The 25881-nt window shown below is 34.9% G+C and overlaps 3 protein-coding genes across 4 annotated transcripts; all 3 read right to left on the bottom strand.

Moving 5' to 3' along the window:
• Positions 1 to 8560: 8560 nt before the first annotated feature.
• LOC141665193 (uncharacterized) lies at positions 8561 to 9103 on the bottom strand. The gene has a single exon (XM_074471174.1). The coding sequence runs from the start codon at positions 9101 to 9103 to the stop codon at positions 8561 to 8563; it is 543 nt and encodes a 180-aa protein (XP_074327275.1).
• Positions 9104 to 10314: 1211 nt separating this feature from the next.
• Positions 10315 to 20898, bottom strand: LOC141667572 (phosphoinositide phosphatase SAC2-like). The gene is made up of 16 exons (XM_074474120.1): positions 20622 to 20898; positions 18825 to 19029; positions 18559 to 18724; positions 17689 to 17911; positions 16299 to 16375; positions 15799 to 15983; positions 15621 to 15718; positions 15354 to 15487; positions 15103 to 15231; positions 14257 to 14590; positions 13403 to 13524; positions 13144 to 13254; positions 12378 to 12569; positions 12012 to 12116; positions 11402 to 11504; positions 10315 to 10952 (listed from the first exon to the last, which is right to left on the bottom strand). The coding sequence occupies exons 1-16, from the start codon at positions 20793 to 20795 to the stop codon at positions 10842 to 10844; spliced, it is 2469 nt and encodes an 822-aa protein (XP_074330221.1). The 5' UTR covers positions 20796 to 20898; the 3' UTR covers positions 10315 to 10841.
• Positions 20899 to 23097: 2199 nt separating this feature from the next.
• On the bottom strand, positions 23098 to 25543 carry LOC141663728 (ethylene-responsive transcription factor RAP2-12-like). 2 transcript variants are annotated; one of them, XM_074469525.1, is made up of 3 exons: positions 25148 to 25543; positions 23419 to 24332; positions 23098 to 23309 (listed from the first exon to the last, which is right to left on the bottom strand). In XM_074469525.1, the coding sequence occupies exons 1-2, from the start codon at positions 25368 to 25370 to the stop codon at positions 23437 to 23439; spliced, it is 1119 nt and encodes a 372-aa protein (XP_074325626.1). In that variant the 5' UTR covers positions 25371 to 25543; the 3' UTR covers positions 23098 to 23309; positions 23419 to 23436. The 2 variants fall into 2 exon arrangements, with proteins under 2 accessions (XP_074325626.1, XP_074325625.1); XM_074469524.1 differs by having other exon boundaries at positions 23392 to 24332; positions 25148 to 25540.
• Positions 25544 to 25881: the final 338 nt, after the last annotated feature.

The following is a 25881-nucleotide window of genomic DNA, read 5'->3' as shown; positions in this document are numbered from 1 at the left end:
ATTTTTGTTTCTTTAAGGTCTACTCCCAGCTTGTGGAAACTTTTCATTACTTTCAAGTTGCAAGGGATGCAATCAAACTTGTCACAGAATGAGTAGGGATCATTTGCATCTGCTTCATTATATTTGCAGGCTCCTTCAACTGGCTTGCTAATAACCTTTTTATAAAGGTGAGTTAGATGATTCACAGAGCCACATTTCTCATATTTCTTTCTTGGAGCATCTACAACATAAGAAAAATTGTTACTTTTGTTTATCCCAATCTTCCCATTTCTATTTTTCTTCTTCTTTCTTGCATCTTCAGTTTTTGTTTCCTTGACAGGTGTCTTGGAATTTTAGTTGTCCATGAACTTCTCTTTAGCTTTGAAAGATTGAGGTGCTTCTGCATTTTTCTTCTCATTATCTTCATCAGTAATTTCTTGCTTTATAATCAACTCTTCTTCACTGAAGTTAACTTCACATTCCTTGAACATAGGTGAAACAACCTTTTTCAGCATAGCTGGAATATTTTCATTTCTGTTGTTTTTCCTTTATCACCTGTATCTTTCTTATTGCTGTTCAAGGCATCATAATCAAGACCAATAGCAATATTTGCATATGGCTTGTTCTTCTCATGGTATTGTCCAACCAACTCAGATGCATTCTTGAAGGAATTTAACTTGACTCCATTCTTTTCCAGCTTCTCCCTTAACACTGCTTCAATCTCACTTACACACTTGAGCTTGTTCTTCAGATATGCATTCTCTTGTCTTACAGCTTCAACTCCACCAACAATAATTCAACTTCTTATTTCTCATTTTCAAGCTTCTCATTTATCTTTGTCAGTCTGCTAACTTCTTCATTAGCAGCAACCATACTTGTATGAATATGAAACATTTTTGTGCTCATCTTCTCTTTAGTTTTCTTATATTGACTCACATTTAAATCAATAGTAATAAGAGTTTGTACCTGTGATTTTGATGAGGATGACTCTCCTTGCTCCAAGGCCATTAGTGCATAATTACTAACTTCCTCATCTTCATCATTATCTGAGTCATCCCAACTCTTTCCCTCCGTAATATAAGCTTTGCTTTGCTATTTTTTTAGAAGAGCTTTATACTTTGCTTCCAGTTCAAGATAAGCTTTGTCTTTCTTTGATTTCTTGGGTTTCCTGCATTCTGTAGCAAAATGGCCTAGTTCATCACAGTTGTAGCACCTTATCTTTGATTTGTCAACAGATTCGGTTTTGTAACCATTTTTGCTATCAGATGTGTACTTCCCTTTTCCTTTCCAGCTATTGTCTTTGTTGAATGCTTGTCCTTTACCCTTGAAGAATCTTGGCTTCTTCACTCTAATTTTAGAGAACTTTCTTGCCATATAGGCCATTGACTGATCAAGCTCATCAAGTTCATCCAAGGTGTAGAACTCATCTTCTTCCAACTCCAGAATGACTTGTTCCTGTGAATCATTATTTATTTGCTCACTTGCTGAAGCAACTAGAGTCTGGGATCTTGGCTCATCATTAGAGGTATGGCTTTTATTGACAATCAGAGCACTTGAACCATCTACAACATGCCCTTGACCAGCTCTTAATGATTTCCTTTGAATCATCTCCAATTCATATGTTTTTAAGATTCCATATAGAACTTCCAGTGTTATTCTGCTCAAGTCTCTCCCTTCTCTGATTGCTGAAATTTTCTGTTCCAAATGTTCAGGGAGTGTAAGCAAAAACTTCAAGTTCACTTCTTCAGCTTCATAGTATTTGTCATGCAGCTACAAGTCATTTATCAGGTTGTTAAACCTTTCAAACACACCAATGATACTTTCTTTTGGCTTAGCCATGAAACCTTCATACTGTGAAATTAGTATCCTTCTTTGATTAGATCTAACTTCCTCAGTTCCTTCACAGAGTTTTTCAATATTTTCCCAGATCTGCTTAGCAGTGTCACAGTTGACAATGTTGTTGTACATTACATTATCAATTGACTTTATCAAGATCAGCTACAAGCCACTATCTAGGGAAACTTTTTCTTTCTCAGGCTCAGTGTACTCAGAAGGGTCTTTGGGAGCATAATGAGCTGGGATGACCATGTCTGCATCTGTAGATTCCTCAACTCTAACCATAGGAGTGAAGGGTCCATTTTTAAGAATCTGAATGTATAGTGGATTGGTCATCCTGATAAACAGCAATATTTTCTTCTTCCAAATAGCGTGGTTAGCTTTATCAAAAGTAGGGATTTTAATGCTATTGATTTTCTGTGTATTCATTCTTCCAAGATCTTGAATCTGTTTGCTTTCAGATTTTGCTCTGATACCACTTATTAGGTAATGAATCACACACAGAGGGGGGGTGAATGTGTTTTTGTGTTTTTATGCTTTTCTTGAATATTTAAGGTGGTGAACAAAGTAAAATAAATCTTACAGTGATATGTGTTAATACTGAAATTAAACAAGCAATAACAGTGAACACAAATCTTTCAAAACTCATTTAATTTTATATTAAAATTAAGAATGTTTTGCTACAAAATTTCTAGGCTCTTTATTGATAAAGAGCTTAGCTTCTTCCTTGAGAGAATACAAGATTTTTCTGATCTAAAATTGTTACATCTAACAAAGGACCAGTGTTAACTTTTTATGATAGTTAACTACTGGTTTACACAGTGTGTAATAAAAGACGCTACTCACTTTCGTAAACTGTCACTAATCATTCCATTTTAGGAAAATCATATCTTCCATTTGTAGCTTAGCATATCTTTGCATACTGTGTTAACTTTGATCTTCCTTTGTCAGTTAATCTTCACCCTTGATCTTGCACTCTTCAAGCTGCTTTTTGTAGACTTGTCAATTCAACTAAGTGGATTGTTTGTTGATTGTTAATCTTGGATATTAAACTGGTCTGCACTTTGTACATTGAGTTTTATCTCGAGATCTCCAATATGATATATAGAGAACTTGACATCTCGATAAGTATATTGACTTATCGAGATCTCTCATTACTCTATAGTTGCTTTGACGTGTAGAGGTCTCTGAGTTCTCTATAAGAGAATTTAGCTTGTCGAGATTTCTTCACTTCATGTCTTCACTTTGGCTTATAGATATCTCTGAGTTCTCTAGTGACTAATTGACTTATCGATAACTCAGAGTTCTCTAGTGATTTTTGACTTGTCGATAACTCAGAGTTCTCTAGTAAATTTTGACTTGTCGATAACTCAGAGTTCTCTAGTGATATTGGACTTGTCGATAACTCTGAGTTCTCTAGTGAAATTTGACTTGTCGATAACTTTGAGTTCTCTAGTGAAGAAATGACTTGTCGATATCTCTAATCTTCATGTCTTCAATTTGGCTTTTCGATATCTCCGAGTTCTCTAGTAGCTTTTTTGACTTCTCTATAAGTCATTCTGGAGTTCTCGAATGACTTCTCTATAACACTAAATCTGTGACTTGTAGAGATCTTGACTTAAAACATTTTTTCCCAAAACAGATTTATTCAACTCCAAGCTTCTTCATAATTCTTCTAAGGCATGATCTTCTTGATCTTCTTCCAGATAGAATTCTTAGACTTGACACTGTTTAAAGAAAAAGACTCCAGTTTCCTCTATGATATTTTTACAGACTTTAATGTTACAATACAAAATATAACTAAGATTACACTACAACTTACTTAGGGTTGTCAATTTGACTTAGTCTTGTTATTGTAAAAGCATGTCTTGCACAACAGGGATGAGTAGGCAGAATAGAAGGACTGATTACTTGGTGAAGTGGAAAGGTGAATCAGAAGTGGATGCTATATGGAAGAGAGATACGACTTTGTGGCAATTTGAAGATCAGATTAGGGAGTACTTGGAAAACCCTCCAATGAGGACATTGGCCTCTTCAAGTGGGGGGGGGGGTTTGTAAGCACTTAATGCTGAAGTCGGGTTTGGATTGGCGGAGACTCATCCCAACGTCGCCAAGGCCAGGCGCTAGGCGCCAAAGTGGGCGACCGCATGGAGCTTGATTGACGCTTGATGGTGGGCCGAGTTATACTTGGTTGCTGGTGTTAGTTGGCTTGACAATAATCAGGTTATGTTGGGCTGAATATGTGGTTGGCTGGGCAGCTAAGATGCATTATATTATTGGGCCCAAAGGCTGGGTTAATTATTGGGCTCATGTGGGGGAAATAAATTTTGGGCTACAAGTGGCATGGTTGTGAGACAACAAAAATGTGGGTAATAGTTGGGTTGTATATATATGTGTATACATATATTGATATATTGGGGGCGACTGAACGACTAAGAACAGGCTGCACAGGTGACTTTAAGAAAAAAACTAGGCCTATGACAGTAGTCTACATGCGATCTAAATCAGCTAATTGATCACGGGACTTAAAATTGACATCTCTGAGTAAATTGACACAACATCATTAAAAAACTTTCAAACATTGCCCATCATTTTTCAATACTGTAGGGGTCACAAAGACCAGCAGAATCATAATAATTAGGTCTCCTGAACTTCATAAATAAGGAGCGGATCAAACGGATGGGAAAATTCAAAAACTTGGCAAAAAATAACAGTTTAAACTTGTTTTTGAAGTAAAATGAACAACTACTTTCAAAAAATAAATTGCACTTGTTATAAAATACTGGTTATAATAATAAAAGAGCTGCTAAAGAACTACTATATTTAACCAGAGAGAGAGCAATATGAGAAGTAGAAGGAGCAGAGAAAGAATGCTCGGTGCATTTTTTATTCACTGATTTAAGCTATATTTATAGCAAGTGAAAGGGGACATGTAATTAATTCAAGTTGTAAAAATTCTACACCTAAGTTTAGCCTTACTATTACATGTTTGACCATGTGACAATCAATTCATAACACTCCCCTTTGATTGTCATTGTGGTATGAATCATAGACTGCCTCGTTAAAACCTTGTCAAAGAAAAACCCAGTGGGATAAAAACTTTAACAAAGGAAAAAGAGTACAATCTCCCCTTGGAAAAACTAATCATTCTCTGAATTTTATTGAAATAAATTCTTGAGTCGGCGCATTCCAATGTTCTGTCGTAATTTTCCAAATACTGAATTTGGTAATAATTTTGTGAATAAATCAGCAAGGTTGTCACATGACCGAATTTGTTGTACATCAATTTCACCATTCTTTTGAAGCTCATGAGTGTAGAAGAATTTTGGTGAAATATGCTTCGTCATGTCTCCTTTGATATATCCTTCTTTGAGTTGATCAATGCATGTAGTGTTATTCTCAAACATAATGGTAGGACTTCTAGTGGTGTCTGGTAATCCACATGATTCTCGAATATTCTTGATGATAGATGGCAACCAAACACATTCTCTACTGGCTTCATGAATTGCAATGAGTTATGAGTGATTTGTTGAGGTTGTCACTGTAGTTTGCTTCGTAGATTTCCAGGAAATGGTTGTACCACAATATGTAAACACATATCCAGTTTGTGATTTACCAAAATGAGGATCCGACAAATATCCAGCATCTGCATATCCAATCAACTGAGATGTCGAGTTTTTCGGGAAGAATAATCCAAAGTCTGTTGTTCCACGAAGATAATGGAATATATGTTTGATCACATTCCAATGTCTGTCCATCGGAGCAGAGCTAAATCTAGCCAATAAATTCACAGCAAATGCAATATATGGCCTTGTATTATTTGCAAGATACATAAGTGCACCAATTGCACCTAGATATGGGATTTCAGGACCAAGAACCTCTTCATCATCTTCTCGTGGTCAAAATGGATCTTTATCAGGCTCTAAAGACCTAACCACCATTGGAGTAGTCAATGGATGAGATTTATTCATGTAAAATTTGTTCAAAACCTTTTCTGTATATGTAGATTGGTAGAGGAAAATTCCCGATGATAAGTGCTCGACTTGTATACCAAGGCAATATTTTGTCCTTCCAAGATCTTTCATTTCAAAATCTGTCTTTAGATATATGACAACTTCATCAACCTTCGTAGTTGTCCCTACAAGGTTTTAATCATCCACATATACAATAATAATCACAAAACCAGATTGTGATTTTTTGATAAAAACACATGGAGAAATTAGATTAATAATATACCCATTCTTTTGTAAATAATGACTAAGTCTGTTATACCACATATGACCAGATTGTTTCAGTCCATACAATGATCGTTGAAGTTTAATGGAGTATATATGACGAGGTTTCTTGAACTCATCCGTTTTTAACCCTTCTGGGATTTTCATAAATATTTCACTATCAAGTGAACCATACAGGTATGCAGTAATGACGTCCATAAGACGTGTTTCCAATTTTTCTTTATATGTCATACCTAATATAAAATGAAAAGTAATTTCATCCATCATTGGAGAGTATGTTTCTTGATAATCAATGTCAGGCCTTTGAGAAAACCCTTGTGCTACAAGTCGGGCTTTATATCTCATAATTTCATTCTTTTCATTTCGTTTTCTTATGAATACCCATTTATTCCCAACAGGGTTCACACCAATTGGTGTTTGGAAAACAGGTCCAAATACTTCTCTTTTACGCAATGAATTTAATTATGTTTGGATTGCGTCTTTCCATTTTGGCCAGTCTTTTCTTCGACGACATTCATCCACACTTTGTGGTTCAGGATCAGAATTTATGTCTACATCCAATGTTGCGGAATACACAAATACATCATCGATTATGGCTTTACTTCAATCCCATAATTTCATATCATGCACATAATTTATTGAAATTTCATGATTATTTAATCCCGTATCTTCAGGAACTGGAATCTCTTCAGGAGATAAAACAACTTTATGGGTATTTGCTTCTTCTGGAGCATGTGCCACTTCAGGGTCAATTTTCTTTATTTTTCTTTTTCGTGGTGCAACATCTTTTGCACCGACCGGTCTACCACGCTTCAGGCGTGGCTTTGATTCTGTAACCAATTCTTTTGTATCTGATTTTTGAATTGGTATATCTATTATAGCTGGAGTATTTACCGTAGGTATATGAGATTTAGTTATATTTCTAGAATCGTTAAATGCGTCAGGTATTTGGTTTGCGATATTTTGCATATGAATAATTCTTTTAACTTCAAGTTCGCATTGACCGGTTCATGGATCTAGAAAATATAATCCTGATGCATTCCATGTTATGTCAGGATTAACTTTATTTGAAGATTTATCTCCCCCTAAGGGAGGAAACATAGACTCGTCAAAATGACAATTTGCATATCTTGCGGTAAATAAGTCTGCGGTTAGAGGCTCCAGATATCTAATTATAGATGTGGAATCAAAACCAACGTAGATACCTATTCTTCTTTGAGTGAAGATCTTTGTGGTGGAGCAATCGGTACATATACAGCACTTCCGAAAATTTTGAAGTGAGAAATATTAGGAACTTGACCAAGTACCAGTTGTAGCGCAGAATGTTGGTTGTAGGAAGTTGGTCTAATCCTAATAATATTAGCAGCATGGAGTATTGCGTGACCCCAAATAGATGTAGGTAATTTTGCTTTCAACAACAACGGTCTTGCAATAAGTTGGAGTCTTTTGATAAAGGACTCGGCTAATCCATTTTGTGAATGTACATGAAGAACTGGGTGTTCAACTGAGATTCCTATAGACATGCAATAGTCGACAAAAGTTGCAGATGTGAATTAGCCGGCATTATCTAAACGAATTAACTTACTGCAATGATCTGGGAATTGAGCTCGTAATTTAATTATTTGGGCAAGTAGTTTTGCAAAAGCATCATTACGAGTTGAGAGAAGACAAACATGAGACCATCTAGTTGAGGCATCGATTAATACCATGAAGTACCTAAATGGGCCAAATGATGGGTGTATAGGTCCATATATGTCCCATTGGATCCTTTCTAGAAAATTGGGCTTTCAAGCTGAACTTTAGTAGGGGATGGTCGAGTAATCAATTTTCCTAAAGAACATGCTGAACATGGAAGGTCATTGTTGGAAAGAACTTTAAAATATTTAAGAGGATGACCAGTAGAATTCTCTATAATACGACGCATCATAGAGACGCCAGGATGACCTAATCTTTCATGCCAAAGTGTAAAAGATTTTGGATCTATGAGTTTGGAAGCAATGACATTATGTGACTCAATAGTTCTAATTTTCATCATATATAATCCTGAAAAAAGTGAGTGAAACTTTTCTAAGATTTTCTTGTTGCTAAGATTAGCAGAAGTAATAAGAAGATATTCTCTATTAGCCTCAGGGGTAGTTTAGGTGTGAAAATTATTGAGTGGATATCTTTAAAACTAAGAAGATTTCTAGTAGACTTACTAGAATATAATGCATTTGGAATGTGTATGTGGGTACCATTAGGTAGGACGAAACTAGCTTTTCCAAAACCCTCGATTATATTAGATAAGACGGAAATCGTTCCGACTTGAGCTTCAGTTTTGGTTATTTGGGTAAAATATTTTCGGTTCTGTAGAATCGTATAAGTTGTATCACAATCAGCAATGCATATATCTTCGGAATTCATTCTGTATATAATTAAGAAACATAATTTATTTGATAAGAACATAACACACTACATAGTTCAAACAAAATAAAGCACACAATACTCACTACTATAATATTTATATGAAACTAATCTTCAGCCTCCCATATGGAAGTTTCGTTAGGTTCATCCGGACCATTAATGCTTATTCCTCCAGTTGTGATTCTAGGGAAATCATCTATGCTATTGTTGGCGAAATTTGTTTCTACCATTTTCTCTTTTGATTTTTGAGAAGATTGGTATAACTTAACAAGATGATCTGGGGTATGGCAATTACGTGTCCAGTGCCCATCCATGCCGCACCTATAGCAAACATTTTCAGTTTTTCCTCCTCGTGGTGCCTTTCTTTTACTCTGTGATTCAGATTGCCACTTCCGGTGACCAGAGTTGTTATATGGACGAAAATGCCCGTGGCTCCGACCTCGTCCACGGTACCGACCTTGATCCCGTCCACCTCTATACCCTTTTCCACGTACATTCTGCTGGAATGACATGTTATTTACTTCAGGTAATGGGGCAGATCCTGTTGGACGGGATTGATGATTCTTAATCACCAATTCATGATTTTGTTCAGCAACGAGGAGAGTTGATAGAAGATCCCCGAACTTAGTAAATTTGCGCTCCCTATACATTTCTGCTAAGTTGATGTTGTTGGGGTGAAAAGTTCATAGTATTTTATCGATTTTTCTTTTTTACTTAATTTCTCACCACACATAATAAGCCTAGAACTTATTTTGAACAAAGCAGAGTTATATGCTCGGACACTCTTAAAATCCTGAAGTCTTAAATTAGCCCAATCATTTTCAGCTACAGGTAGATAAACTAGTTTCTGGTGATCGAACCTATCCTTTAGATTTTTCCATAAAATAAAAGGATCCTCGACTTCTAAGTACTCAGATTTTAAATCTTCATGCATGTGGTGTCGGAGAAAAATTATAGAGGTAAAGTTTTCTTCAGCCGTGGATTTATTTTATGCCTTTATTGTATCGTTTAATTTCTTTGAACCCAAGTGCAACTTTACATCTTGTACCCATGATAAATTATTATCGCCAGAAATGTCCAAGGTAACGAACGACAAGTTTGTAATATTTGTCATACTAAATCTGAATTAACACGAAAAAATATCAAATTTTAATTCATCAATGTAAATATTACATAAAATCCTAGTTAATCGGGTGCGTTAACAAATACGCAATAATCAATGTATATATCATTATTATCATTGATATTATAAACAAATCTATATATAAAATGACAAATGGATTTTCACCCGCCATACGGACGTCGCGTATGCATGTTATCTCCGACCAATAATAAATTAAAGTGGACAATCCTGCATAAGTTAGTTAGGGGTAAAAAGTTATTATCCCACAAGTATGCAATTTATAATTTAAGATTCCCACTTTACTTCGGTATTATCCAAAATTAAATGGTACCGTAAAATAATAGGCGGTGCTCCGGCCATATATATTTAAATTATTAGTAGAAGGTGTAATCACGTCTACTTCGTTCATATATATATATATAAATTATATGTAGAGGGTGTAACCACATGTACTCATATATATGTATATTTAAATTAAAATTATACTTTCTCAGTTTCGGCAGGGCTTCGTGCTGATAACATGTTATAAAATACTGATTATAATAATAAAAGAACTGCTAAAAAACTATTATTTTTTAATCGGAGAGAGAGCAATATGAGAAGCATAAGTACCAAAGAAAGAATGCTCGATGCATTTTTCATTCACTGATTCAAGTTATATTTATAGCAAGTGAAAGGGAACATGTAATTAATTCAAGTTGTAAAAATTCTACATCTAAGTTTAGCCTTACTATTTCATGTGTGACCATGGGACAATCAATTCCCAACAGCACTGACTAATATTTGAAAATATGTACAAAATCAAATGATCTGAAGGCTTCAGCTATAGCTACGGCAACTAAAGCTCGGGAGATAAACAATCTAATTGTATATACAGGTCCTATATCTGTATAGTATATGAAACTTTGGCCCTAATCTGTTTTTGTATCTTCACTCTTCAATTCTCAGCTATTTCTGTATCTTTCCGATGTAATCATAAAAAGCTAAAAATTTCAGGAATTTTAGACCAACCTTCTGATAAACTTTGATTTTTGGCTAGCCCAGCACTAACTCTTCGATATTTCTTGCTGGAAGAACCCCTGATCCCACTGATAACGAGCAGGCCCAAATAATTCGATCAGGGTAGTTGCTGAACCATACCAGATAGTTCTGGCAACAACAAAAGCTGCCAAAGAAGACAGCCTCCATACTACTGGAAAGAACAGTTCCAATATTTGGTTCTTGACATTACTGCTATAAGCTTGCACAGATTATATTGCCTTCAATCAAAGGGAACAACATCTCTGCATCAATCTGGCAAAGGAACTTGGGAAGTCAGTCGGAATGCTTAAACTGTGCGTAGCATCATTGTTGAGGTCTTCATTCATCCCGTTTCCCTAAAAGAGTAAAAGAATTTATTTATTTTTGCAAGAGAACGAGATAAGGGGCCTCGGCAAGGGCATTTAACAATGTGAAGCTACCATAAACGAGTTCTCTCTAATTAGCATATAGATAAATTCCATGAGCAATGATTACGAAAATGAATATGTTGAGCCTGATAGTGCTCAACAAGTTATTTTTGTAAAATAAAACATGATGTGCATTGCAAACTGAAGTCTCAATGGGAAACCATACCCGTAAAGCCCATCTAAAATTGATCAGTTTTCTCTTATAGGGATGAAGGAGATATACATCATCTCTATGCAAAATGAAGTCTTGGATCACACATTATATATGATCCATTTCTACATTCTAATTTTGCTTATACATTCTACCCTTACCAGGACGTAAGCTTGTTGACTTAAATTGTTACATAACTATGAGGCTGGAGGTACAACTAACTCACCTGCATGCTACATCCACATTGGCATGTGTTTGCAACAACCTTTAGCTCATCTATCACACTATCAGATTTTAGCTTAAAATCTGGAGATTTTGCAAGTGTAGATCTGCACATAAAAAATAAGTTTAGAGGATTTCCGGTGTGTAATTTTCAATATGCAAGAATACTTAATTCACTATAAAATGGATCAATTCATAACCATCAGAAGTACTCTTTATTAAGGTCTAATCATTCATAAACAATGCAAGAATACTCGTATGATGAATGTTTTGAGCCTAATAGTAGTCACCAAGCTTAAATTTATTATAGAAGTATTCTTGCATTGATTCATCCTTAAGAAAATGAATTAGTTGAGCCTGATAAAAACTAACACAAAATAATAAGAACCTGCTTAAATGTTTAAGATGGACAGTAAATGTAATTTAAATGATTTTTCTACGCAGTTTCAGGATGCTGATAGTTTAAAGATGTCCAAAAAACTTTCATTCTTTAAGGCATGAACACTGAAGGTAGAACTGCTAAAACAAGTGATGCTGTCAAACTAATATTAATCAATGAATTTCATGATAAAGTATATAGACACGGTAATCAGAAAATGAGTTATCTGTCATACAATTCTTCTTCCCATGAATTTCCAGATGAGGAGTGCCATTCTATGTCGAGAAAGTTGGAGCAACAGAATAATTCTTCCTCGGGGTGAATATTGGGGAAAAGCTGTCTGCAACAGAAAGTGCCAGTGTATAACATAATCGTACTTATAAAATATGAACTAGAATATAGTTATAAAACATCATGACTAAGAAATGGTTGCCTAAAAGGGAAACTGTGGCCTAAAGGTGACAAAATAATGAATCGAAGAAAAGCAGGTATGTACTTAACCTTCATGTACAACCCAATGTTACAAGTTAGCTGGTCAAAAAAGAATCAGGGTGTATTTTACAAATGAATACAATAATCTTCCTGTATGAAGTATGCTGACCTGCAGTAAGATGCCTGACGTTTACAAGTTAAGATTTCTGGTGCAGACTCGGAATGAACTTTGATATTATCTTGCATCTTGTCGGGAAATACGGGGATTATTTTATCATGCTTGCTAACACTTGCATTTTCAACAGGAGACTTACTTTCACTGAGACAGATTCCATCCGACAATGACCTTTTAATCGCTGACCTGTATATTACAGAACTAGCCATCCTGAGATTGTCAGTCGCCCAAACAGAAGATATGAGATTTGGACATAAAGGAAAATCGTTGAACAAATGTATTTATTTTCTGAGCACTTCACATGGCAAAGTATATAGTCAAACAACGCTTTGAGGGTGTTTTCCAAAGATGATTTTCAAGTAGGTACTAAAGTTGAAATTTTAATTCCAACACTGTGATCAGCTCTAGAAAAAAGAAATATTGGATTCTGCAAAAGTTCTCCTTTATAATATAGACACTAATTGCTAGAAGACATTCCTGTCATCCTCCTTAATGATGTGCGTGTATAAAATGTTTACAGATGTAAAAATATATAAGTGGTTTGTTTAGATAACAAAAACCTACCTATAGGGCTCAACATTTACTAAAATTTGGGAGACTAATCATCATTTGTAATACAAAGCTAATAATTACGTACTAAACATGCATTGGTCTGTAGTCAGCTACCTCATAAACGGTAGTCAAGTAGTGGGTTTACTCTTCTAGTTTAAATTAATCTTACACAAGGTAAACATAACATAAAAAGAGATGAACACCATACCTTGAATTTTCCTCTGAGAATTTAGAACTCCGGTTTTCAACGTTGTTTTGGTCTGAATCCATCACCCAGAGTTCTGGTTTCTCCTGATGCAACTGAAAGTGGCCTAAAAACCTGATCATGGCAACTAAGAAGTCAAAAATAATCCAACACAATGAATCAACAATACTACAAATTTAGAAACCGCAATTCCCTGCAAAAGGATGGATCTCATGAAAATTCCATGTGATATTAAATCAGACAGGTAACCGGTTTGACTTACACATTTATTGCATCTTGCTTTTCAGCATCCAGGTAGGCATTGCTATAATAACGTTGCAGAGATCTAAATATTTCCTGCGATCGAGTCGCTGCCTTACATTGGCCTCTTCTTTGACAGAATATCTAGTCCCACATTCCGCATAAAGAGGATAGTTAGCGATAATTGCATGTAGGATGAATATTAGCATTGTTAATCTTCTACACAAAACATGCAGAAGTCAAAACAAACACTTTATATTGACACTTGAAAATTTTCATATATGATACTATTGCAAAACAGAAGGAAATCTAGAACATATTAGTGGTCTCAGCCAATTGTCATAGTTGGCTATATCACAATGTAACTAATCTATTTTCCGTTTGGTTGTGTAATCTATTATTCTTGTAAATCCAGTCACACACTACAACAAGCTTCTTAGGTCAGAAACATGATCATGAATGCTATTGCAGCAAAAATAATGGATTCATCATTATTTCCCTGTTATCTAACATTTACTTCTCCCTAGAAGGCTAGTGCCAGACTTTTCATCACCAAAAATAACCGACACAACATTTGCAGAAGTACTAAGCTTTCGTCTAAACAGTTGGATGGTAAAAAAACACTAAAAGCCCCAAGTCAGACTCTAAAAAACATTGGGTGATCAAATAGCCTGGCATTTGGGTGTATTGACCTCCCAATCCAATTTCCTATCTTTGATTGTACTTTTGCTGACAATACCTTAATATTTCCAAAACTGTTCATAACATTTTTGGAATCTATGCAAACCATAGATCTTTAACCTTTTCCTCACGACATTTACATCAGAAATTAGCGAAAACTTATTAATGTGAAACACTTCAACTCAAATTAATTACCTTGTTGTGGGCTGCAGATCCACCATATTGGAATGCAACCGCGTCACCCATCATTTCATACAATCTCAGCAAATCATTTGTTGGAGAGGTATCAAGATCTATGCTGGGCAGATGTTGAAGTCCTAGAGTCTGGAGCTGACGCCCAAAAGCAACCAAGCCATAGGCAAATTGCGCAACATTCGTGCGGTCCAAACAATCAATACAATTGGTTCTTAGAATTCCATTCTGAAATGATAGTTTGAGAATATTACTCTCAGCTACATCATCAGCGCCTCTGCAAACTGCATCTAAGTTGCAGCATTCCTTCGTAGTGCAATTTTTTCTTTCACTATTCCTGCATCGTATGATAGAGAATGAGTAAGATGTTACTCAAAAAACTTAAGACGTACTAAATTGATAATTGAATAAAGTTCCAAAAGCATTATATTGCTTACATAAAACTGATATCAAATTCTATTTGATGATGAGGGAAATTTATATATTCACACAAAGGACAAGCGCAGAAGTGGCACTCCACAAGAGAACAAGTAATAGACTGCATAAATATGTGCGAAATCCTATTGTACAGCTAAAACCTGAATACAAGGCTGAACTGAAAAATTTCCAACATGGAGCTGCTACTAGTGGCTAATAGATATCACAACAACGATCATAAGTTTACTTTGAAGGATTTAAATTCCACAAGATGTCAGTCAGATTGTTAGCCTAGTAGTGTCCCAACCCACTTTACAGGAAAGGACTTGGCAAAATATGAGGCATGTTGCAGATATGGATACGGTTTTATTTTAAAGATAATGAATAAGTATAATGAGGTTCAGCGAAAACTTATGCCTTTTATATACTTACTCAGAAGGCAAACAGTCAAAACTTTCTTTTCTCCTTGAAGATGGCTGGACTTGGCAAAAGAAGATGCCAGTTAAGTTTAATGCACATGCAGTCATTTTAGCTAGTATTGATAGTACGTTTGTTGTTTTACTGCAAAAAAAAAATCGAGGGAAATTTACATTATTTGTAGACCAAAAACAATCAAAACGTGCATTACAAGCTAGAACTTATTATTTATTTGGGGGTGGGGATCAACAAAATTTCCGGCGTACCTCTTGCAATACTTGCTTATGTCCCAATGAAGGAACTTTAGGCGGTTTTCTTCAGATATTTCGCTATTAATTGAATTAATGGCATTTTTAAACTCTTTGCAAAGGATAGATTCCCGAGGCCTCCTTTCTCGAGTCTGCTCATCCCAAACCATCGTAACAAGCATATGAAAAGGAAAGACAATTATCAATAGACTGTTTAGATACATGAAAGTGTAGATTATACCCACAAGATAAATATAAAGATCACTTATTCAATATGAAAAACACCTTGATCAAATTTAGGATTATGATTGGAAGCCCGTATCGCTTTGCGAGGTTTTCAAAATGAAGTTTTGTGGCTTGGTATTCTGCATCCTTCTTGGACACTGAAAAAAATAGAGATAATCAGAAAAGCATATGTTGACATAACTAACATCAAAAGAGCTATACTGCCTACTTAACGTACATATGATGTCAGGTTTCATATTAAATCGTGAAGTATGCTGGGACCAGAAAAGAGGTATAGAACCCCTGTGCTGCACGACAGAACTTATACAAGCACATCCATCAGGGACATCTTTAATTACAATCTGTTCAGTTTCAACATCATTGGCAACATGGCCCTCTTCATTCACCCCTCGTTTCAGAAATCTGGAATAGGAAAAGAGGAATTATGTATGTTCTTTTTCAAAATAGTGGAGAATCATTCCAATTACAAAAAATAATGCACATGATCTTATGCTTTTGTATACAACTTCTAGCACTATCTTCCTCATACGAAGTAGTAAAACTTTTAATTTAGTTTAACATTAGAAGAATGTGCACAAAAGTGGGCCGTGAGAATGAGAAATAACTAATATTCACATACAGGGAGGAGCAAGTGCACATACATGAAACATCTTTCTAATTAGAATACAATTGTTACCATCCTACTTTTTATCTGTTAGTGCCAAAAAGTTCACAAACCTGGTTCCTGCGTAGTGCCGGGATCGTCTTGCAATCAGGGTCAAGTAGATATCCTTTCCTGATATTTGAAGCTTTACCTGATACAAAAAATGTTGAGACATAATACTAAAAAATAATGCTAAAGATGCAACAGGAGAGACGAGCATGGAACAGGCAATTTGGTCAGGAAAAAGTTTAATCATGCACGAGGTGCAGGGTGATTCTATGGGAAGGGGGAGACTGCCCCTTAATTTAAATAACCACCAAAGAAAATACATGTATATATTAGGACTTATATGTATTAAAGTTCTAGTAAATTTCTTTAAACTTCTGATGAATCGAAAATTAGAAACAAGATCATATTCAATTGTGGAATAATGAGGTGACATAAGACTAAACAATGTTAACTTGGGGAACTAAAAATATGGGTAGTACTGGTACTAACTACGAAGCCACTATGTATAATAGCCATGAATAAATTTCTCTTTGCAATTATCGCATAATATGCATTTATAGGAATCAAAACCACAACAACCCCGGCCCACGCGCACACGTGCGACTGAAAAAGAACAGGGCAATCGGGAAAAAAATTGAAGGCAACACAGCAACACATTCCAATGGGGCATAATGACATTAACAGCAATTATTTAATTGACTACTGGTGTATCCGACAAAAAGAGAGCATGATTCAGATTTTTTTCCATAAAAAAAAAACCATTTTTCAGTGATGATAGCAAAAACGCTATAATTTAGTGTCTTAACGTTTAATATCTTAGTCCATGGTATAGGAGAGTTTAGATTCCCCATCTAGCCATTAATCTGAGTATTATCTGATGCAATCTGATATATGTACATGCGTTTATATTATATAAATACATTGAAAATGTTATTTATAATTACCAATTTACTGTTAGATACAAATCTCAGATCAACTTATAAATCCAGCTGTGGACTTACAAATTATCCTGAAAATCTATCTTAACCCTAATAATTACCACATTCCATCTCCATCGGTTGTTTCTCTTTAGTCAGATCTATCATATATCAAACCACCATCTTTTCATGTTTTTGCCCAAACTCCTAATAGAATTACGGAAAACACGAAGAATTTTGTGCAAATAGCTCTCTTATGAATTTTGTACAAAGCGGCATATGATTTACAGAAATGCGGAAGTGTGGAATCCTACTTCGCACTTAAAGAATACTGACGAGAAAAAGCTTCAACAACACTTACGTTTCTTACTGTTGAAACAAATATGATCATAAAAGCAAACTTGTTTTTTATGGGATAGGTGACTATTGGATCATTGTGGTACCACATCGGCTTGCATTAACGATTAGTTGAAGATTGAATTTTTTGTAGAACAGAAGGACACAAGGATGATAGCATAAGGGTACATTAGGCAGTTACCTGTTTAAAGAACCCGTACACCAGTGCAACTGTCCAGAGAGTATTCTGAAGCTGATTTCGGATTCCACGGGTCATTGATTCGTTCCACACGTACATTGTTTCGTAAAGAGTTTGTCCTGCCGTATGGTCACTCATGTTTCTTTGGATACTATTCATGACATGGTAGGAGTAGCTAAAAAAGAAGCCCTTGCTGAGATCCACAGCGCAAAACAGCTTCTTATATCTATGTCATCAACAGAAACAAAACAAAGAAAAAGTGATTTATTAAAAACATGTTCTGACCAGATATATGCATATATATATATATATATATGTATGAGTATATTGCTATAAACAACGATATGAGAGAACCCTAAAGTGGAAGTTTATTGATGAAATATATTGTATATGGAATAATAAATAGACCACACAAAAACCCTGATAGTACCTTGTCCTTGTTCAACATTAAAAAAAACATCATAACACCATTGAAATTTGTCCTGTAATTCACAAGATGTAAACATGCAAGAATCTCTAATAATGATATGATTATCGAGGACATATTGACATTAGTCTGACTACCACCCAAAAATAATCATATCTACAATAATATGTTTGACAATTTGGAGTCAAATATCATTCACCAAAATGCAAGGCATGGAGAATATGAATATTTGGTCAAACTGAATTTCACATACTCTGGTCGGACACCAGTAAAAATTTAATGAGGCAAACTAGATTCTGAAGTTAAATAAATTAAAACCAAAATCGAAAAAACAAACATATTGAGACACTGTTCTAGTTAAGATACAGGACCAGAATGTAAACAACTTTTGTTTCCCTAAAGAGTGCCAGTAAATTATACATTTATATGCAGAATTAACATAAGACCTGTTCTCATTCTTAGAATATGCCATAGCTGACTGCACAGTTGAAGAGGGAACTGAAATCAACTTGCTCCCAGTAATGGCATATATAGAATGACCACAAATTACACCAATCTCCCTCCTCTCCGTAATAAGAAGCATGTAATAAGGTCCCAGAAACTTGACAAATCCTGAAATTAGTGATGAGGCTGTAAGCTCTGAGTCAAAGAAGAACAAATCTGAGAATTAAAATAAAAACAGGTAACACTTAGTTGGAAGTTAATGACGTACCAACAATGCCGTAACAAACAGTCACAAATTCAAGCCCACCAGTGGACAAATTCCCATGATGTATCCTCTGTAGCAGTTCATCGCAGTCAACTTTTGAATATGTTGTAGAGTCTTCAATAATATCTAGCCCCGAAGGCTCTGATCTGCTAATCTTCAGGACTCTTTGGACTGCTCCACTTTCATCGTGCCCGATCATGTAAAAGTACTGTTTCAAGGCGCAGCTTATATATTGAGGTATTCGATGAGATCGAAAGAGATGACCATTAAAATGACCACAAAAAACAATAGGGATGCTAACATTGACAACTTATTTTGGACCAGTTGCCCTCCTTGCAGTGAGAATGATGGACTTAATCATGAGTGTAAAAATGACAACATGTGAACGTGCGTGTGTTTGTATGTGTGTTTTTGTGTGTGTGTGTGAGAGAGAGGAAGGGAGGAGGGGGGAGAGCAAGCAATGGTGGACACTGGAATGCCAAAGAATATTAATGCGAGTATAAATAGCCAAGAGCATCGATTGTGGTAAGAGAAAAAATGTACTTGTGGAAAGTACAACATTAAAATCAAAAAATTTATGCATGCAAACATGGAACGACCAATTGAATCTGCAAAACAAACACCTTTTAAAAGCCGAAACACGAAACAAGAATATCTATAAATTCCTATAAAGTTCCATTAAGGTCCAAAATATAGTTTTCACCGAAGCACACAAACATTGATGATGCAAAGATGCATATCTTAAAATAGTGTGCAAGTCGACAAATTAAAGACTTTTACCCTACAACTCAGCAAAATTATCAACATTTCTCGAGAAAACCAATGTAAAGGAATATCTAACTCTAGATAGATAAAACATATATGTTGACACGCAAACTTAATAATGATACATGCACAAACAAGCAACTAATATGAGTGACAACTAACAACGTAACTCACAAACATTATAAACAAACTAATATGTAACTGAGAAGCATGCTATAAGCAACTAATTTAATGAAAAATTGACAATGTAATTCACAATCACAAACATGTTATAAGATGGATATCTTAAGATAATGTGCAAGTCAGCAAATAAAAGGTTTTTGTCCTACAAATCAGCAAAATTATCTACCTTTCTTTCATTCTCAAGAAAACCGATGCAAAGGAATGCCTAAATTTGGATAGAAAAAACATATGCATTGATGCGCAAACTTAATAATGATACATGCACAAACAATCCAGTGAAACAAACAACTAACATGAATAACAATGCAACTCACAAACATGCTAAAACTAAGGCAACTAATACGTCGGGAAAAAAAAATAACAAAGGAACTCGCAAACATGCTATAAACAACTAATATGAATGAAAAGTTAACAGTGTAACTCATAAACATGTTAAATGCAAGTATTATGTATGAAAAACTAACAATGTAACTCACAAACATGCTATAAACAACTAATAGGAAGAAAAAAAATTAATATAACTCACGACATGCTATAAGCAGCTAATAATGTAACTCACAGACATGCTATAAGCAACTAATATGAATGGAAAACTAACAAGGTAACTCACAAACATGCTATAAGCAACTAATACGTACTAAAAACTAACAATGCAGTAAAAAAAAGCAACTAATATGAATGACAATGTAACTGACGGACATGATATAAGCAACTAATATGAACGAAAATTAACAATGTAACTCATAAACATGCTGTAAGCAACTAGTACGTATGAAAAACTAATAATGCAACTCACAAACATGCTATAAGGAAAGAAACTAATATATGAAGCTATAGATGATGGATAATTACCGAGCGAGTTGCGTAAAGTTCAAATTCCTGCAAACAAACAGGTCCCTCTCTAGGCTTTTCTACACGTATAGTTTCTGGTATCTCTGACTCCATGCTGTGATCCCGAGCTTCCGGTACATCTAATATTTCTTGTATCTCCGACTCCATTGTGTGATCCCGAGCCCCCGTAAACATCGAAGCTAGCAAAAAAGAAAAAGAAAAAATACTGTCAAACAACGCACAGGAACCCCAAATTTACTCCGATCGATTGAAAATACAGCACTAGCTAGCAGACAAATCATCTTTCACTCGAAATTCAAAAAATTAATAGCACAATTGAGTTAATAAAATAAACACAATGAGATTAAAAACATGAGCTCAGATCATCGGATCACAAATTAAAATAAGCAAGATCAAAGCCATTTTGGTAACAAATAATCCGATATAAGCAAAAAAGGTGCGATTTTAAATTTGTAATATTGCACAGGCATATAAAAACAGAAAGAATCGAAAGACATAACATATCTATTTAGGTGCATGTACATACAAAGAGATTAATGCAAGTAAAAAACCAGTCGAGAGACGAGAGAGAGAGAGAGTCTCGCTGGTGAAGTGAGAAGGGAGAACACGAGAACACACACACAACACAACTATGCCGACTGTGTCCACAAGGAAATAATTATTACAACCCCCCCCCCCCCCCATATTTATATTTTGCAAGTCTTGACCATGGTCAATCTTTTTATAATTTACAATTTATTGTTTTGATATCTTTTGGATTTGATTAGATTTCATTTCAGTTAACATTGGGTATACAATTATTTATAGAATCTCCAATTGATTTTCAACCCTAGTTCACACACTTTCTTGTTTTCCCTGTCACTTGCTACAATGAATTTAGCATTTTAGGGTAATTAATCAAATAGTATGAATTTAGCATTTTAGAGTAACAAATCAAATTTTACCAAAGACTTTGTGATTTCATAAAATTCACTATTATAATTTCAACCAACCAAATCTTTATAATACACTTTTCATAAGTCATTTAAAGGAAATTCAGATTTTTTTTAATTCGGGTTCTTTTACATTTTTCCTCTACTTAAGTTTATGTGACATCTTGTTGTCCTTAATTTATTTTCTAATTTTATTATAAAAATACGTAAGTAAAATTTCAGAAATATTAAAATTTGAAAAACATTATGAGGGCTATCTGTTGTCTTACAAAATAATAGGCAATAAATTTTTTTAAATTTATAGAATTATTCGAGTACTTTTTGTAGTTTTCTTAATATCTTATATTAACACCTGAATGTATATCATTTTTAAAAAAGTTATATATATTTATTTCCGAAAAATAGAAGAGCCCAATGATGTCTATATATTTCCTCTTTAGCTCAACACATATATAAGTTTGTTAATATGTCATAAAATCAAATTAATTTGAAATCTAGTGGGGGATATTGTCTTGGAATATTTTGCAAAAAATGATGAACAAATAAAGGTAAAGAATCCAAGTTTGGTCTTCCTTTCTGACTACAATTTCAACCTTTTTTCTTAAATCCTGTACATGATATACGTGAAATTTGATGGACTTGGATACTTGCAGATCTTTGTTTGAGTCATGACAAGGTGGATCTATTTGGGCCTATGGGTCGTGCTGTAAATACTTCTATTCTTTTGAGGTAGATCTGTTTGGGCCTCTGACTGGTGCTGTTGAGATAAGGATGGCAAGGCATATTTGCTAAAATAAGCAAATTTTTTTTTTTTAATTCCAAATAGGAAAAATAAAAAAGTTTGCTAACAAAATTCAGATTAATAGGAGATAACCTTATAAGCAAAATGAATCGCAATGTTACAGCCATGATTTATCGGAATCAACTTAAAACTGGATCAAATTTTCTTTTATCGGGGCATTATAATGGTTTTCTGGGCCTTCCAAATCTTCAATACCTAGTTCTAATTCTCTACTCATCGCTTCAAATGAAACTCCTCAACCTTTCAATTTCACTTTAATAATAGAAGACCATACAAACTCAACTGAGAACCACATCTTGGTGGTTTCATTTGGTTCATGGTTGTTTTTTTTTTCTAACGTCATAGTAATTTGTTACGCTGCCCAGACTTCAAATTCAACTTTGCTGCTGCGATATTCTGTTTGTCCACCTCTTGCATTTAGAAACAACAACTGCAAATAGTAACATGGTGGATTACCGCCTACTAGATCTGCGTTTGGTTATTGTTAATAAGGTCGTTTAATGGAAATCAGAACATCTATCACATATTCACATGTTACTATGTTAGTACATCTATCACGTATGTGACTCTAAAGAATGAAAAACCTCCCGTAGTGTGCTTGGAGCTCATCCATCTGGCCATCACTGCTATTGATTTCTAATGTGGTATAATCGCACATACATGGAAAACCAGCCACTGGTCTGTTTTCCATAAAGACCCAGTTGCCCCGGAAGAACAAGCTAACGGGGAGGGAGGGCAACAATAACATCAAAATCATAATTTAGGATTATTTAAAACTTCAGTCTCAACATTCATACAAACATAAGTACTACAACAGTTCCGGATTCCCATGTCTCAATTCAAATAGACAATAGTTACTTATGTACTGTCTTTCAAAACATACAATACCATTTCTACTACACAATTAAGACATAATCATGCACGATTATTCGTCTTCCTGGTAACCAGCCATACCTATATGAACAACAAAGAAGGAAATTAGTTAATAAGGACAAGAATTAAATTTCCTTGCAGTAAGGTCATGTAATATACTGACATGTAGCTTATCTACAGAGGCTTCTACCAGGGTAACAGAAGTTACTTAGAACGCTCCTCCCAGCATACAAGAAAGATCATCAAAAGCCCAAAGATTCATTGGAGCTCCGCCATCTTGAGTTGCTTCTCCTCCTCCAAGGAAGGCATCAACAGAATTATCATCCCAACTACCATCCATGTAAGGTGTCTGGAAGAACTTCATCTCAGACTCAAAGCTAGCAAATTCTTGAGACTTCTCAAGTCCTTCTTCACCGGACACCAAGTCTACAGAGTTGGGCTTCAGTTTCTTGGATGGTTTTGCATCTTCCACATATTGGGCTTCATCGCCTTCCAGAGTAGCAGAGAGAACAGAAGTTATTTCTGGAGTCTTTGATGAATGCTCTCCCCAACCAAAGTCAGAGCAATCAAAGGAGTTGCTTCCTTGATCAGAACTAAAAAGCTTGGCTGCACTATCAGGTGAGTTCACTGGTTTAAGCCCAAACGTTCCTGTAGAAGGGTAGGCATCTACATAACCATTGGGCTTAGGGATGGGTTTCTCTTCCACAAAACCTAAAGAGCTATAGTAGTCACAGTCTGGATGGCTGACTAGATTGGAATTCTGGTACAGAGCCGAACGAGAGTTTGAATTTTCCTTAGGAATTGAACCCTGGGGTTTTGACTTAGAGGTCCGCTTCACAGCAGCTGGAGCACCCTCATCTGGAAAGTTCACTTTTGCCTTATTGCCCCGAATTCTCCTTGCCTCAGCATCATAAGCTCTGGCAGCTTCTTCAGCAGTGTTATATGTTCCAAGCCAAACTCTAACACCTTTCTGAGGATCACGTATCTCAGCAGCCCATTTGCCCCATGGGCGTTGCCTAATTCCTCTATATTGATTTTTCCTCTTTCTCTTCGAGGAACCATCAACATCCTCACTGGTTTCCACAGGCTTCAGAGCATCAGAGCCTATAAAAAAATGAAAGTAAAACAGATCAAATGACTTCTCAGCAGGGTGTGAATATTAACAAAATTCACAAAGACAAAGCCCAAAAATGATATGAATGCCACTAATTAACACCCAAGGTTATCCTAGGAAGACTTGTATATTAAAACTTTATCTTAAAGCATATTAATTCATTCACATCAAATTGTCATACAGTTCTAGACAGACACAAATTGAAAAGTTCACCAAAACAAGCACATACCAAAAACCATGATTGACATCCCAACTTAAAAGAAATCGTGTTCTGCATCTACATGTATTTCTTTAAAACAGGCCAACAAAGAATAAATATAAAATACACAGTACCCACCATCAGAAACTAAAACTCAGCATTCAGAAAGATTATACATATACATATATAAAAAAAAACATGTAAATAATTTAACAAATAACAGTGAATAAATTATATTGTACCAATAATTTGGGAATAATCCTTGTAGAAGGGTAAATAAATTAATGGCAAATCAGGCCTATTTCCCCAAATAATAAAAATTACATCTTTACAGGTCTAATAGCATAAACATCATATATCTTCTATGTAAAATAACACCATGGTTAAAAACAATTCCAATTAGTCAATTACAATCACAAGTTTACAAGCAATAATCTATAAAAAAGTATATAATAAAACTCAAAGATCCAGATGAATCCAACATCTAACTAGATCAATCAATCAACCAATCAATCAATCAAGCAAAAAAAAAGCATATAACACACAAAACACTTAAAATCAAAGAAATGAATGGTAAAAGTGGATAGAGAGAGAGGGTAAAAATACCAGTGGGAGAGAAAGAGAGAGGCTTAACGAGAACTTCATCATCCTTAAATCCTTGAAAATCAGCCTCGAAATCCTCGTCAAGATCAGTAATCAAAGGCTTAGAGTAGTAATTGCTTGTCTTTTCATTCTTGACGCGTGGATTCCAAAGCAGATCGGCTGCGTTGACCCGACGAGCTGTACGGCTCGGCGGCACGAAGTCGGAGATTATTGCTCCACCACACATTTTCGAAGATCAATTTATATGTTTTGGTAAGTAAGTAATAGATGCAGAACTGATTGAGAGAGAAAAATGAGATGAGATGAGATGAGAGAGAGGTTTTAAGTTGTGTAATAATAAAATGTTTTTTCAGAAACTTCTGGGCTTTGTTATATATGTACGTATAGATTATTGTTCATCACGGGCAGCAGTATTGATCTGGTTGTTTTGTTCGCCAAATTCTGAAATCACATTGTTATTTATTTGAGATAAAAAATAATTAATACTCATTTCTCAAATTTTCGAGATATGAATTGTTTTTACCAAGATGGATATGAGAGATTGATATGAAAATCAATTTTATAAATTATAACTATTATTTTATTTTGTATTTAAAGATTTAAATGTAATTATTTAATATCAAAATAAATTTTTGAACCAAAAATATATTAAAAATAATATATTTAAACAAATTAAAATTATTAATTTAAAATATTTTAAATTAAAAAGGTTTATTTCAGCTCTCAACCAAACAAAT

This window comes from Apium graveolens, chromosome 6 (assembly GCF_009905375.1).
Source record: "Apium graveolens cultivar Ventura chromosome 6, ASM990537v1, whole genome shotgun sequence".
In the NCBI taxonomy this organism is placed as follows: Eukaryota; Viridiplantae; Streptophyta; class Magnoliopsida; order Apiales; family Apiaceae; genus Apium; species Apium graveolens.
This window is presented reverse-complemented; position numbering and strand designations above follow the sequence as displayed.

What these genes read in the sequence shown, in the direction of transcription:
- LOC141665193 (XM_074471174.1), bottom strand. Translation starts at nt 9,103, where the DNA reads ATGTATAGGGAGCGCAAATTTACTAAGTTCGGGGATCTTCTATCAACT.
- LOC141667572 (XM_074474120.1), bottom strand. Translation starts at nt 20,795, where the DNA reads ATGTTTACGGGGGCTCGGGATCACACAATGGAGTCGGAGATACAAGAA. An exon ending in TTTGACTGTTTGCCTTCTGA is followed by an intron (nt 14,591 to 15,102) that starts GTAAGTATATAA and finishes CATACGATGCAG; the next exon opens with GAATAGTGAAAGAAAAAATT. An exon ending in AATGTGGATGTAGCATGCAG is followed by an intron (nt 10,953 to 11,401) that starts GTGAGTTAGTTG and finishes TTACTCTTTTAG; the next exon opens with GGAAACGGGATGAATGAAGA.
- LOC141663728 (XM_074469525.1), bottom strand. Translation starts at nt 25,370, where the DNA reads ATGTGTGGTGGAGCAATAATCTCCGACTTCGTGCCGCCGAGCCGTACA. An exon ending in TCTCTCTTTCTCTCCCACTG is followed by an intron (nt 24,333 to 25,147) that starts GTATTTTTACCC and finishes ATTTTTTTATAG; the next exon opens with GCTCTGATGCTCTGAAGCCT.